The 13763-nt window shown below is 39.4% G+C and overlaps 1 protein-coding gene across 1 annotated transcript in view; it reads right to left on the reverse strand.

Annotated features, from left to right (window-relative positions):
• Positions 1 to 13763, reverse strand: part of mRpL48 (mitochondrial ribosomal protein L48) — a 40489-nt gene that overhangs the window by 19381 nt on the left and 7345 nt on the right. The window contains exons 2-3 of the mRNA XM_067153591.2: positions 10662 to 10766; positions 10433 to 10566 (exon numbers count right to left, since the gene is read on the reverse strand). Coding sequence (XP_067009692.1) covers positions 10433 to 10566; positions 10662 to 10766 — 239 coding nt within the window. The remainder of the gene's footprint in view (positions 1 to 10432; positions 10567 to 10661; positions 10767 to 13763) is intronic.

Raw genomic sequence — 13763 nt, forward strand, 5'->3', positions numbered from 1 at the left:
AAGAGGAAAAAATCTATCCATATTGGGAATGAGTGAAACAAAATGGAGAAAGGCAAGTAGCAAGATTCTCAGAGATGGCTACAAATTAGTATGGAGTGGACGCGAGGAAGAGGCCAGAAATGGTGTAGCTTTCCTGATGACAAAAGATATGGATGCCATTACCGAAGTATCCTATAAGAATGATAGGATCATTAAATTATCTATGTAGCTGGAGTCCACAAATTACACGGTAGTGCAGGTATATGCACCACAAGTTGGATATAGTGCTCAAGAGAAGGAACAATTCTATCAAGATCTAGAAGATATAATTGATGAAGAAAATGTCATCATCATTTGGGACTTAAATGCACAAGTTGGGACAGACAGACTTGGTTATGAGGAAATCATTGGACCACATGGGTTTGGGAACAGAAATGCAGAAGGCGAACAACTACTTGATTTGTGCAGAAATGGACTGATCATCAAAAATACCTTCTTCCAAAAACAAGACAGCCACACGACAACAAGATATAGCTGGGATGGAAAACATAAGTCTCTCATCGACTATATCATCACTAACAAAGGAGGAGGGAAATATGTAACTGATGACAAAGTTATCCCCAGTGAGAGTATGGACAGTGATCATAGATTATTGATTGCAGACCTAAATCATGTGGCTAACACAACCCCGAAGAAAAGAAAAAGTAAAGTGAAAACTTGGAAATTAGAAGACGCCAAGCTGAAGGAAGAATATAAAATAAGGATACAGAGACACTTACCAAAAGGGAAAATGAATACAGTACAAGAAGAATGGAAAATGTTTAAGGATACTTTGGTGGGTGAAGCTAAAGACCTGTGTGGAGTAACAGGATCGACCATGAAAGAAAAAGAGACACCTTGGTGGAATGACAGAGTCAGATTGGTTATAAAAGAGAGAAATTGGGCAAAAAAGATGCTAGACAAAGAAAAGCAAAGAGATGCACAAGATCCAGGTGGCCAAAGAAATAACTAAACTACAGGAACTCTACAGGGCAAAAAAACTTACAGCTAAGAGGATAGTAAGAGAAGAGAAAGAGAAAAAATGGAATGAGCTTGTGGAAAAGTTGGAAGAGGACAGCAGAGGAAACAAGAAACTTCTTTACAGAGTAATTAAAAACAAATTAAATAACCTAGAAGATATCAAGGTAATAGAGCAGGACAGTGGATCAGTAGTACAAGAGGAAAATGGAATCAGGAGAGAATTCAAGACCTTCTTGATGATGCTTGTTGTTTTAAGGGGCCTAACATCGAAGGTCATCGGCCCCGAGACCTTCTTTGACAAGCTCCTGAATGGAGAGGCATCAAATGTAATTCAAAAACAGAGAAGAATCTGGAAAAAGTGAAGAGCCCAGTAAAAATATGGAGCCACCAATCACATGGCTGGAGATAAAGAAGAGCCTTAAAAGTATGAAGAAAGGGAAAGCTGCAGGAATAGATGAGTTAAGTGTGGACATGTTAAGAGCAGGAGGAACCCTAGCAATCCAATGGCTATATAGACTCCTAAATGTCGTCATCATCATCGGTTTGCCCTTCCAGCGAGCCGGGTAGGGTGTTTGAAAACGAGCGTCTTCCAAAGTTGCCTATCCAAAAATATTTCGTTATCCAAGACAGATTCCCAATTCCATCCTCTTTTCTCCATGTCTTCCCTCAGTTGGTCCATCCATCTTCTTCTTGGTCTTCCACCTGTTATTCTCTTTTCCAAATAAGCACATGGTAACCTTGTGCTATTCATTCGTTTAATATGCCCAAACCATTTAAGTCTAGAAGACCTAAGTCTTTCCTCCATCGATTCATTTAGACCTAGGTTAGATCGGATCTCATCATTTTTCACATGATCAAGTCGAGTCTTTTGGAGGACAGTTCTAAGAAATTTCATTTCACAGGCTTGAATCCTACTACAATCCTTTGGTGTTAGTGTGCAGGTTTCCAGAGAATATGTAAGGATGGGAATGAAATATGACTTGTACAGGGTCATTTTTGTTCTTTGTGAGACCTTCTCATCCCATAGTAGGTGTCTAACGATACTATAAAAGTTAGAGCCTTTGGTTACTCTGTTTGTTATTTCTATCTCAGCTCTGTTATTACTAGCCATTACGCTTCCTAAATAACTAATTGGTGTAGTACTTGAAGTTGGTGGTCCTGTATTTTCACGTTGCATTCTGCATTATGTCTGCTGATTTTCAATGCTACTGTTTTTGATGGGTTCAATTTCATTCCATAATCATCAAACTTCTTACACCATGCATTCAGATTATTTTGCACTCCCTTCTCTGTTTCATCCCATATTGCCACATCGTCTGCAAACACCAGAGCCTGAAGATCTTTATTACCTTTTCCTTTCAGTTCCTTTAAAATGGTATCCATAACTGCTATGAATAGAAGAGGTGATAAGGCACTTCCCTGTTGTACCCCTTTGGTTGTATTGAACCATTCAGAGTGACCATCTCCAATTCTGATACAGCTTTTACAATTAGTATATAGCATTTGGATCTTCCTAAATGTAGTATGGCAGAAAAATACCATCCCAGAAGACTGGAAGGAAGGAATAATTGTACCTATATTCAAGAAAGGCAGCAGACGGAATTGTACCAACTACCGTGGCATCACTCTACTCTCTCATGGACTAAAAATTCTGGAAAAAATTATAGAGAATAGACTACGAGAAATTGTAGAACCACTTTTAGAAGAGGAACAATATGGCGTTAGGCCTGGAAGATGAACAACAGATCTTATATTTGCTGTCAGGATGCTGATGGAAAAACATTGGGAAAAAGAGAAGCCTTTATATCTACTGTTCTTTGACATCGAAAAGGCCTATGACAGCATACCAAGGGAGCTTATTAGGGAATGCCTGAGAAAGCTCGAAGTTCGAGACAGTCTAATTTCGAAAGTTAAGGTGCTTTACAAGAAAACCAGAAGCTGTGTACAAGTCGGTTCTGGACTATCGGACTGGTTTGCGACAAAAAGGCGAGTACAACAAGGTAGTGCTTTGTCGCCCCTATTATTTATCATTGTAATGGATACCATATTAAAGGCACTAAAAGAAACGGGGCAACAAGACTTAAAAGCATTTGCATTTGCAGATGATGTAGTAATTTGGGGTAACTCAGAGAAAGATGTAGAAGAGAGACTGCAGGGGTGGAGTCAGGAGTTTGAGAGATATGGATTTCAATTAAATTGAAATAACAAATAATGTACTTCAACCTATTCAATACAAATAAATAAGAAATGTAGAGTTACATTTCTATTTAATTATAAGCGGAAGCGGTACCGGTTTCGACCCCAATCTGGGTCATCATCAGCCGAATAAAATGCAAAAACAATGCATAGGTAAATAAGAAATTAAAGAATGAGTCTTTCACAAAAACTGTTGAAGAGGCAAAATAAGATGATGGGGATTGGCACTGTGCGATTTTAAATTGTGAAAACTAGAAGAAGTAGAAGGTCAGTCACTTATATGAATTAAGGCGCGATCTTCTGAATAGTAGCACAACACACTCAAAGTTCGGCACTGTCTCCAAATGTTTACGAGAAGAGGTCAGGCACGAAGTCACAACACAATTTAATGAATATGAAGTCCAAAATAGTGTAGAAATCGAAGATGAGTCGCTTGATTGAAGCGAATTGCTAGCTCCTGAAGATCAGTGCGACACAATCAATGTCCAGCACTGTGCTTTCAAATGCCGAAGGAACTCAGTGAATAGCTTGATGATCTACACACACACACACACACACACACACACATTATGTGTGTATATATATATACATACACATTTTCGCAACCGAAACAATTAGGGACTGGATCATCAAGCTATTCACTGAGTTCCTTCGGCATTTGAAAGCACAGTGCTGGACATTGATTGTGTCGCACTGATCTTCAGGAGCTAGCAATTCGCTTCAATCAAGCGACTCATCTTCGATTTCTACACTATTTTGGACTTCATATTCATTAAATTGTGTTGTGACTTCGTGCCTGACCTCTTCTCGTAAACATTTGGAGACAGTGCCGAACTTTGAGTGTGTTGTGCTACTATTCAGAATCGCACCTTAATTCGTATAAGTGACTGACCTTCTACTTCTTCTAGTTTTCACGATTTAAAATCGCACAGTGCCAATTCCCATCATCTTATTTTGCCTCTTCAACAGTTTTTGTGAAAGACTCATTCTTTAATTTCTTATTTACCTATGCATTGTTTTTGCATTTTATTCGGCTGATGATGACCCAGATTGGGGTCGAAACCAGTATCGCTTCCGCTTATAATTCAATAGAAATGTAACTCTACATTTCTTATTTATTTGTATTGAATAGGTTGAACTACGTTATTATTGTTATTTCAATTTAATTGTGATACAGTTCAATACGGAACATCATGAAATTTTTATCTTTAGATATGGATTAAACATCAACAAGGCTAAAACGGTGGTGATGAAGGTACAGAAGGGTGACAATCAGCCAGAAATCATGCTAAATGGCACTAAGCTGGACAGTGTCACAGAATTTAAGTACTTGGGTAGTATAATGTCCAAGGATAACTTAGCTAAATATGAAGTAAACAGTCGAATCAGCAAAGCAATACATTTTTACCTCCAAGTAAGACAGCTACTATGGGATAAACAAGTACCACTCAAAACCAAGATGACACTGTATAAATGATACTACACCCCTATCCCCACATACAGCCTGGAAACCGCTACATTAACAAGAAAGGACAACTCGAAACTCCAAGCAGCAGAAATGAAGTTCCTACGCACAATGATCCAGAAGATCAGGAGGGATAAAATCGGGAATGAAAAAGTCAGAGAAGACGTAGGACTAGAAGACTCCTTACTCCAGAAGATCCAAAAGGCAAGACTGAAGTGGTTTGGTCATGTGAAAAGAATGAGTGCCAACAGGTCTGCAAGAAAGGAGTATGAAAGAGAAATTAGGGGAAAGAGACCAGTGGGCAGACCTAGAGAAAAATGGGCAGACTTTGTGAAGAAGGATGTAGAGGAGAGAGAACAGGATTGGGAGCGGATTGTAAACGAAGAATGGTTCATGGACAGAACAAAATGGAAGGGGCTCATATACCACACCTGGGAAACTGGAGTTGGTCAACGATGATGATGACGCGAATAATCCCCGCACCCTAACTTTAGGAAGGCTGATTTTGAAAAAAATGCCAAAGTTGACTCAAATAAAACCCGCACCCCAATTTCGTGACTCATAAAAAAAAAAAAATGCGGGTATTATTTGCGTAAATACGGTATATATAAATCTTGAAATTGTTTAAAAAAATTTTTTTTCCAACTTTTACTTACTTACTTTGTCATTTATTCACAATCACAATCAGCCAGTTCTATCAATAACTGATGTGGCCTCTTGAAGTCTGAAACTTAGGTAAGTATTTGGGAGTTGCCTCCACTTCCAGCGATCTCGAGCGATGTTTTGCCAATTAACTCCGGCGATTTTACGGATGTCCTTGTCCCAGCGATCCGGTGGCCTTCCTCGCGGTCTCAATTTATATCTTGGGCTCCATTTGAGAACAACCTTGGTCCATCTGTCATCCCTTCTTCGGGCCACATGTCCTGCTCATTGCCACTTCAAGGTTGAAATTCTCGTTATGATGTCAACGACATTTGTGACTGCTCTTATGTCATGGGCCCTTTTTCTATCTCTTCTGGTAAACCCAAGCAGAGACCTCTCCATTCCTCTCTGGGCAGTTCTTAGTTTCTGTTTAGTGAACTCATTCATTGTCCAGGTCTCACAGGCATAGGTCATGACAGGGAGAATGCAATGGTCTTTAGATTTACTGACATGTTGGATTTGAAGACGGTTGAATAACGTCCGAATGCCTGCCATCCTAATTTGATTCTTCGGAAAATTTCTTGACATATATCTCCTTTCATGTTAATTTGTTGGCCAAGGTAGATGTATTCACCAACATTTTCAATAGTTATTCCCTCTATCACTACATTTTCTGAAGTTGTTCACTTGTTATGCCTGACCTTTGTCTTGGACAGATGAATCTTGAGGCCTACTTCCTGACAAACTAGTATAAGATCGCGTACTTGTGATTGCAGTTCTTCCATATAGTTAGCCAACAATACTATATCGTCTGCAAATCTCAAGTGATTCAGCCTCATCCCATTGATTCTGATGCCTCGATATTTCCATTGAATTTTGGACACTGCCATTTCTAAAACTGCAGAGAAGAGCTTTGGTGAGATGGGGTCACCTTGTTTTACACCACGTTGAATGGGAAAATCTTCAGTTGTTTCACTGACACTAACAAAGGCAGAAGATGATTCATATATGTCCTTAAGTATGTTGATGTAGGCTGCTTCCACTCCCTGTTCAGCTAATGCCAAAAGGACAGATGAGTGGTTAACAGAATCAAATGCCTTTTCAAAATCAACAAATGCTAAGCAGAGGGGCAGTTGGTATTCATTCATTTGGCTGATTACTTCTCGTAGAGCAAGTATGTGGTCAATGGTGCTAAAACCACTGCGAAAACCCACCTGTTCAATGGGTTGGGCTAAGTCAAGAGTTGAGGTGATTCTATTAGTCACGACCTTGGAAAAGACTTTGTACAGGACGGCCAACAGGCTGATAGGATGATAGTTCATTATGTTGTGGATACTACCTTTTTTGTGAAGTAGGGTGATCTTTGCTTTGTTCTAAGATTTGGGAATTGATCCTCGTTGGAGAAAAGAAGTAAAAATTTTAGCCAAATAATTTGCGGTTGCCTCCCCAGCAAGTTTAAGAATGCTAACTGTTAGTCCGTCATCTCCTGCAGCTGTATCCTTTTTCATATTATCTATTACAGACTTTAAAATATAAATTTTCGAATCATAAATGAAAAAATATATTAAATTAGTCACTATATGCGCTTAGCTTTTTTCATAGCTTGACAGTCCGGGGTTCTCAAGTAATGTCTTCACAAGGTCTTTCTTAGCCTGCTTTATATTTAACCTTCAATCACTTGAGTTATCAAACTGTCATGCTGAAGCCTACACCCTACCTGGATGAGCTGTCACTTTCTAATTTAACTTGGCAGTTGCCTCATCTCTTGTACTTTGTTTAACAACTCAGCAATGGCCATCCTCCTTGTCCAACATTTTCTGCTGACACCACATCTTGAAAACTACCATCCTCTCAATTGTCTCTCTTATTGTGTGACATGTGCTGCAAGAGTTTATATATTGGGGCTACTTCAAGGAAATTTTGGATCATTTAAAAATTGTATTCAATTTTATCGTTGAAATTTGTAGGACACCTTATACTGCACATGTCAATTTTTCTGGGATTTGCACAAGATACAAACTTCAAGATGTTTCCAAGGACAAAATAACAAGCGTTCAATTAAACATTTCAATTTGACTGGTTTAAATAAATCGAAAGGTAGATCCTGTGCGGTCAATGGTCTTTAATTTTGCTGCGCCATTTTCTGTTGCACCACTCTGTGCAGGCTACCTTGAGGAAGCACGTGGCACAGGAGCTTCAATTCTGTCTTCGGCATCATGTATAGCGGACGTGTTGTCCGGGAGATCTGGCTTCTCTTGGGGTAAGCAAATCAAATCTTACATTTCCTAATGTAACTTTATTTTATTTCATTTCACGTTTTAATTTGTCAAAGGAGTTGATCTTTCTATCAGAAATCTATTGTAATGTTTTACATCCATCTTCAAGTTGGCACAAGGCAAGCTTTTTTCTAACAGTTTTGTAATTTAAATTAATTTCTCACTAAGTTCGGCCTCAGTAAATCTGCTTCATTTGGAATTATTTTCCTTTGACCTGTATTTTATTTTTTTTGGTGAAGGTGGTCACTTCACATTACAAGTACTTAATACCAATATAAATGGTCCATTATTGGACATTATAAATTTTCCAGCTAACTCATTCTTGGTTGCCCCCGTGTGCTAGGCTGGGCTCATCAGTTGGTACCTAGCACACCCACCAAGACGCTGGCTAGTGCATACCGTGAAGGCCACTGCGTAGGCTAGTTGTAGCCACCAGCAGTGCCAATGCACTATGAGACACTTTGTCTCATTATTAAAAATTGATGCCTGCTTGGCCATCAGATGATATAGATGTTGATTCCCATAGGGAATTTAAAATATTTGTTCCGAATGAGTAAATTTATAATACCAATATAAATGGTCCGTTATTGGACATTATAAATTTTCCAGCTAACTCATTCTTGGTTGCCAGCGTTTCGCCCCCGTGTGCTAGGCTGGGCTCATCAGTTGGTACCTAGCACACCCACCAAGACGCTGGCTAGTGCATACCGTGAAGGTCACTGCGTAGGCTAGTTGTAGCCACCGGCAGTGCCAAATTTATAATGTCCAATAACGGACCATTTATATTGGTATTATAAATTTACTCATTCGGAACAAATATTTTAAATTCCCTATGGGAATCAACATCTATATCATCTGATGGCCAAGCAGGCATCAATTTTTAATAATGAGACAAAGTGTCTCATAGTGCATTGGCACTGCCGGTGGCTACAACTAGCCTACGCAGTGGCCTTCACGGTATGCACTAGCCAGCGTCTTGGTGGGAGTGCTAGGTACCAACTGATGAGCCCAGCCTAGCACAGGGGGGCGAAATGCTGGCAACCAAGAATGAGTTAGCTGGAAAATTTATAATGTCCAATAACAGACCATTTATATTGGTATTATAAATTTACTCATTTGGAACAAATATTTTAAATTCCCTGCGGGAATCAACATCTATATCATCTGACGGCCAAGCAGGCATCAATTTTTAATAATGAGACAAAGTGTCTCATAGTGCATTGGCACTGCCGGTGGCTACAACTAGCCTACGCAGTGACCTTCACGGTATGCACTAGCCAGCGTCTTGGTGGGTGTGCTAGGTACCAACTGATGAGCCCAGCCTAGCACACGGGGGCGAAACGCTGGCAACCAAGAATGAGTTAGCTGGAAAATTTATAATGTCCAATAACGGACCATTTATATTGGTATTATAAATTTACTCATTCGGAACAAATATTTTAAATTCCCTACGGGAATCAACATCTATATTACAAGTACTTTCCACGAAAACTAGTATCGGTAAGATTGTAAGACTGCAACTTCATTTCATCTGGGTTTGTATTTCTATTTTGTGTCCGGCTCCATGGCTAAATGGTTAGCGTGCTGGCCTTTGGTCACAGGGGTCCCGGGTTCGATTCCCGGCAGGGTCGGGAATTTTAACCATCATTGGTTAATTTCACTGGCACTGGGGCTGGGTGTATGTGTAGTCTTCATCATCATTTCATCCTCATCACGACGCGCAGGTCACCTACGGGTGTCAAATCGAAAGACCTGCATCTGGCGAGCCGAACATGTCCTCGGACACTCCCGGCACTAAAAAGCCATACGCCATTTCATTTTTTTCTATTTTGTGTTTATGTTACCGGTAGTGTTCCTTATTTCCTTTTCTTTGATGTTTTTTAAAAATAATAAATAGGTATTAACTATAAAAGTCCTTCAATCCTCAACCTCGTAGGGTTCCATCTGCTGTCGACATCCTGCCATTAGTTTCCGTTTGTTTTACCTGGTTTAATTTTGATTTTATGATATGGTTTTTTGGATTCTAAATTTTATTTATAGTTCCAAATGTTTTTCCTTTTATAATTGTTTTCTTATGCCCCCAAGCACTGCTACACATTGAATGTCTGGGCTTCAGCAGAATACAACGCAACACACCACACATACACACTCACTTTCCAATTACACACACTTACGGACATTGTGCCGGCCTGCAGTCTAGCGGCAGCAAATCTGCCTCTTACCTGGAGGCCTTGGGTTCAATTCTCAGCCAGGTTAGAGATTTTTACCTGGAACCGAGGGCTGGCTCAAGGTCCACTCAGTCTATATGAGAACAACTGAGAAGCTATCTGATGATGAAATACCGGTCTACATGCCAAGAATAATGGCTGAGAGGATTCTTCATGCTAACCATGCATACCTCCAAACTGCAGACCTTTGGGTTGAGCAGCAGTCGCTTGGTAGATGAAGGTCCATCAGGGCTCTAGTACCATGGGTTCTTTTATGGGTTGATAAAGAGAGGGGCCATCTATTTGAAGACAACAGAAATTGTCCTTGTCTTTTTCTGTTTTCACGTCTGTCCTTGTCTCGCCTTGCTCCCTCTTCCCACATTGGTCTATCATTGTGTTCAATATATAAACTGTCCCCTTTCAAGTTTGTATCTGTCTATATATGACTTGATAACACAGCATCAGTTGCAATGATCCTTCAATAAATTCTCATGAAAAGGACCCTCTTTTCCTTCAACAGTCAGTGATCCCTTGCAAATAATAAAGTAAGACAACATAGAAATAGTATGTGGAACAGATTATAATGGTAGAAAAGAGACCGTAGAAAATAAAAAATATATAACTCTAATAAAATCTTTTACACTTACCCATCTTCAACTTCTACACCCATGCTTGTAGCAATCTTGTAAACAAATCTCTGGTAGTTTTCCAAAACAGGGTAATCATAGCCTTTAATTTGAATATTTAGTGTGTCATATACTGGAATTTTAGACTTTCCAGTCTGCAAAAGAAAACACAGGCTGATTTTCTACTTCCTCTTAACAGAAACTTTGCAATATAAATGTCATATTAAAACAGATCAACATTCAAACTCACCTCTAAGTAATCAGGTTCATAAATACTGTAATATTTTGGGAAGTTCTGATTCAGCCGGCACATCCTCGTCACCTTCTGGCATAAGAGGGCACTTCGGTGATGAATCTGAAAGTAACAAACGGATGCAGTTGCAGATGTAGCTTCAGGACAATACTGTTATTATTCTGTCTCTCATAAGCACATTTTAGTGCCAGATTAAAAAATTATAATATATTATAAATTATATTATTATTATTATTATTGTGATGTGTGCTGTGAGAGTTTATATATTTGACAGAGTTCAAGTAAATTTTGGATAATATCAAATTGTATTAAATTCTATCGTCAAAAAATGTGGGACAGCTATATAATGTGTTGATTTTTCTGGGACTTGCACAAGATTTTAAGACGTTTCCAAAGGACAAGATAACAAGCCCCCAATTAAACATTTAAATTTGATTGGTTTAAATAAATCAAAAGGTAACTCCTGTGCGGTCACTGGTCATTAATTTTGCGGTGCCATTTCCAGTTGCACCATCTATCACAGGCTACCTTTGGGAAGTACGTCGCAGGGTGTCTGAATTCTGTCTTCGGCGTCATGTAGAGCAGATGTGTTGTCCGTGAGCTCTGTGTTCCATGGGAGATCTGCCTTCTCTTGGGATAAGCAAATCTTAAATTTCCTAATGTAACTTTGTTTCATTTCACGTTTTAATTTGTCATAGGAGTTTACCCGTCGGTCTTTCTATCAGAAATCAATTCTCATTTATGATGGTGTAAATCTGTTCAACACGTTGGCACAAGGCAAGCTTATTTTAACAGTTTTGTAACTCAAACTCACTTTTCATTACGCTTGACCCCAGTAATTCAAATTCATTTTAAAATGTTTTCCTTTGACCTGTATTTTTTTTATTCCTTTGGTGTTCGCTTCAGATGTTCAACTTTTAATTTTCTTTGATGCAACTTCATTTCATCAGGGTTTGTATTTTTTGTTTTATGCTACCAGTAGTGTTCATTTCCTTTCTTTTCATGTTTTTATAATAAATAAGTGTTAACTATAAGTAGGCATTAACTAAATTATTCTTTGGTTGAAGTTTCGGCCACAATAGCCCTTTGATCCACAACCTCATAGGGTTCCTTCCGCTCTGCGCATCCTGCCGTTAGTTTCCATGTACTTTACCTTGTTTCATTTTGATTTTATGATAGGGTTTTAATGATTCTAAATTTTATTTAATGTTCCAAATGTGTTTTTTTCTTTTATAATTGTTTAATTCATGCCCCCCATATGCCGCTATAATAATAATAATAATAATAATAATAATAATAATAATAATAATAATAATAATAATGATGATGATGATGGATCCTGGGAATCAACCCGGGAGGAGTCATTATGACTCTGGCAAATGGGAGTGAAATGTGTTGTTGCCAATCATCTGCAACATGAAGATATTGGATTCAGCAAGAGAATCCAACTAGCCTCTTTCACTCCAACTCCAGCACATAACCTGCAAGAGGTGCCCCTGCTAAGCCGAGCAACCCAGTGGAAGGTTGGGTACCAATCCCAGCGGGAAGTTGGGTCGGCGAACAGATCAGTGCTGGGGGCTTCAAGGCTTACAACCTTGACAGTTAACAAATTGTTACCTGCGGGTAACCACCCTAAACTTTTTTCTTAACTCTCGCAACGTGGAGAAAACGACCAACGGAAAAACTACCCCAGGTGGTATAAAATCCATCTCCAGTTTTGATGGGGAAGCAAGCCTTTGGATTCTGGGGAGCTTGCACCTTCATGTGAGACGAAGAAACATTTTAAGTTCTTGGCGACCATCAACATCAACTCCCTCCTAGAGACAGGAAAACTAAAACATACGCTAGATGTTTTAACTGAACACAACATCCTGATAACAGCCATGCAAGAGACCAGATTCCTCGATCAAGAAGTGATAGAATCACAAGGTTATCGGATCTACAAAGGGCAACCCGGTGAAAGAGTGATGAAGAATGTGCCTCACTTGGGGACAGGCTTCATAGTCAGCAGCAAAATGATCAACTCCATCATCTCCTTTTCATCTCCAAATGGACTATAGCTTTTAAAACTCTCAACAAAGCATACACAGTTGTTAACTTCCATGCACCTACTAATGACACCAACAGGAAAGATATTGAAAATGTGGAAACCTTCTGGAGGGTACCCGAAGAGACAATGGACTGGATCCCAAAGCACCACATAACTATTTTAATGGGAGACTTTAACGCCCAGATTGGCAAAGAGAGAAAATTCAAGAACATAGTTGGAGATTACCCAGCCCACAAGAGGACCCACAGGAATGGAGAAAGGCTGATTGACCTGTGCAGAAATTACAACTTAGTCCTCAAATCTACAGCTTTCAAACACCTTCCTAGGAAAGCCATGACTTGGAGATGCCCTAACCCAATGCTTGGGGAATTCCAGCTGGACCACGTAGCCATCAATAGAAGCAACAGCAAAGAAGTGATGAATGTCAAAGTATTGAGAAGTGCAAACATTGATTCAGACCACTACCTTTCTTTGAATTCCAAGGTTCAATCCAGCCAAGCTGAAAGATAACAATAACTTCACCGAGACCCTGGCTAAAAACAAAGACAAAAAAGATTGGCCCCAACTACAGAAGGCACTAATAGATGCAGCGACAACCACCATCCCGGCGGTCATGAAAGAACAAACATCCATGGTGGACAACTACTTGTGACAAAGCAATAGAAGAGAGAAAGCAAGCATGGCTAAAATGGAACCGTTACAAAGTCTGGAAAAACATAAAAACTTCTTAGAAGTTAGGAAAACTGCTACTAAAATTATCAGGAACACCAAGAGGCAGTACAATAAAAATATCATTGAACAAGCAGAGAGGGATTTTCAAAGAAACAACACTAGAGACTTCTACCAAACTTTTAAATCTCAAATAACACCCTACTCAGCCCCTACACTTCACCTTCGGGGAGCTGACAGAAAGCTGAAAATGAACAATGAAGAGTTCTAGCAGAGTATTTCAACAACCTTCTAAATTCAAAGGAACCCAAGGAGAAACTGCATTTCGAACCTCAGAATGTTACTAAGTCGGACTCTCTCCCACCAACAAAGGGGGGAGA

The sequence above is a fragment of the Anabrus simplex genome, chromosome 9 (assembly GCF_040414725.1).
Source record: "Anabrus simplex isolate iqAnaSimp1 chromosome 9, ASM4041472v1, whole genome shotgun sequence".
Taxonomy (NCBI): Eukaryota; Metazoa; Arthropoda; class Insecta; order Orthoptera; family Tettigoniidae; genus Anabrus; species Anabrus simplex.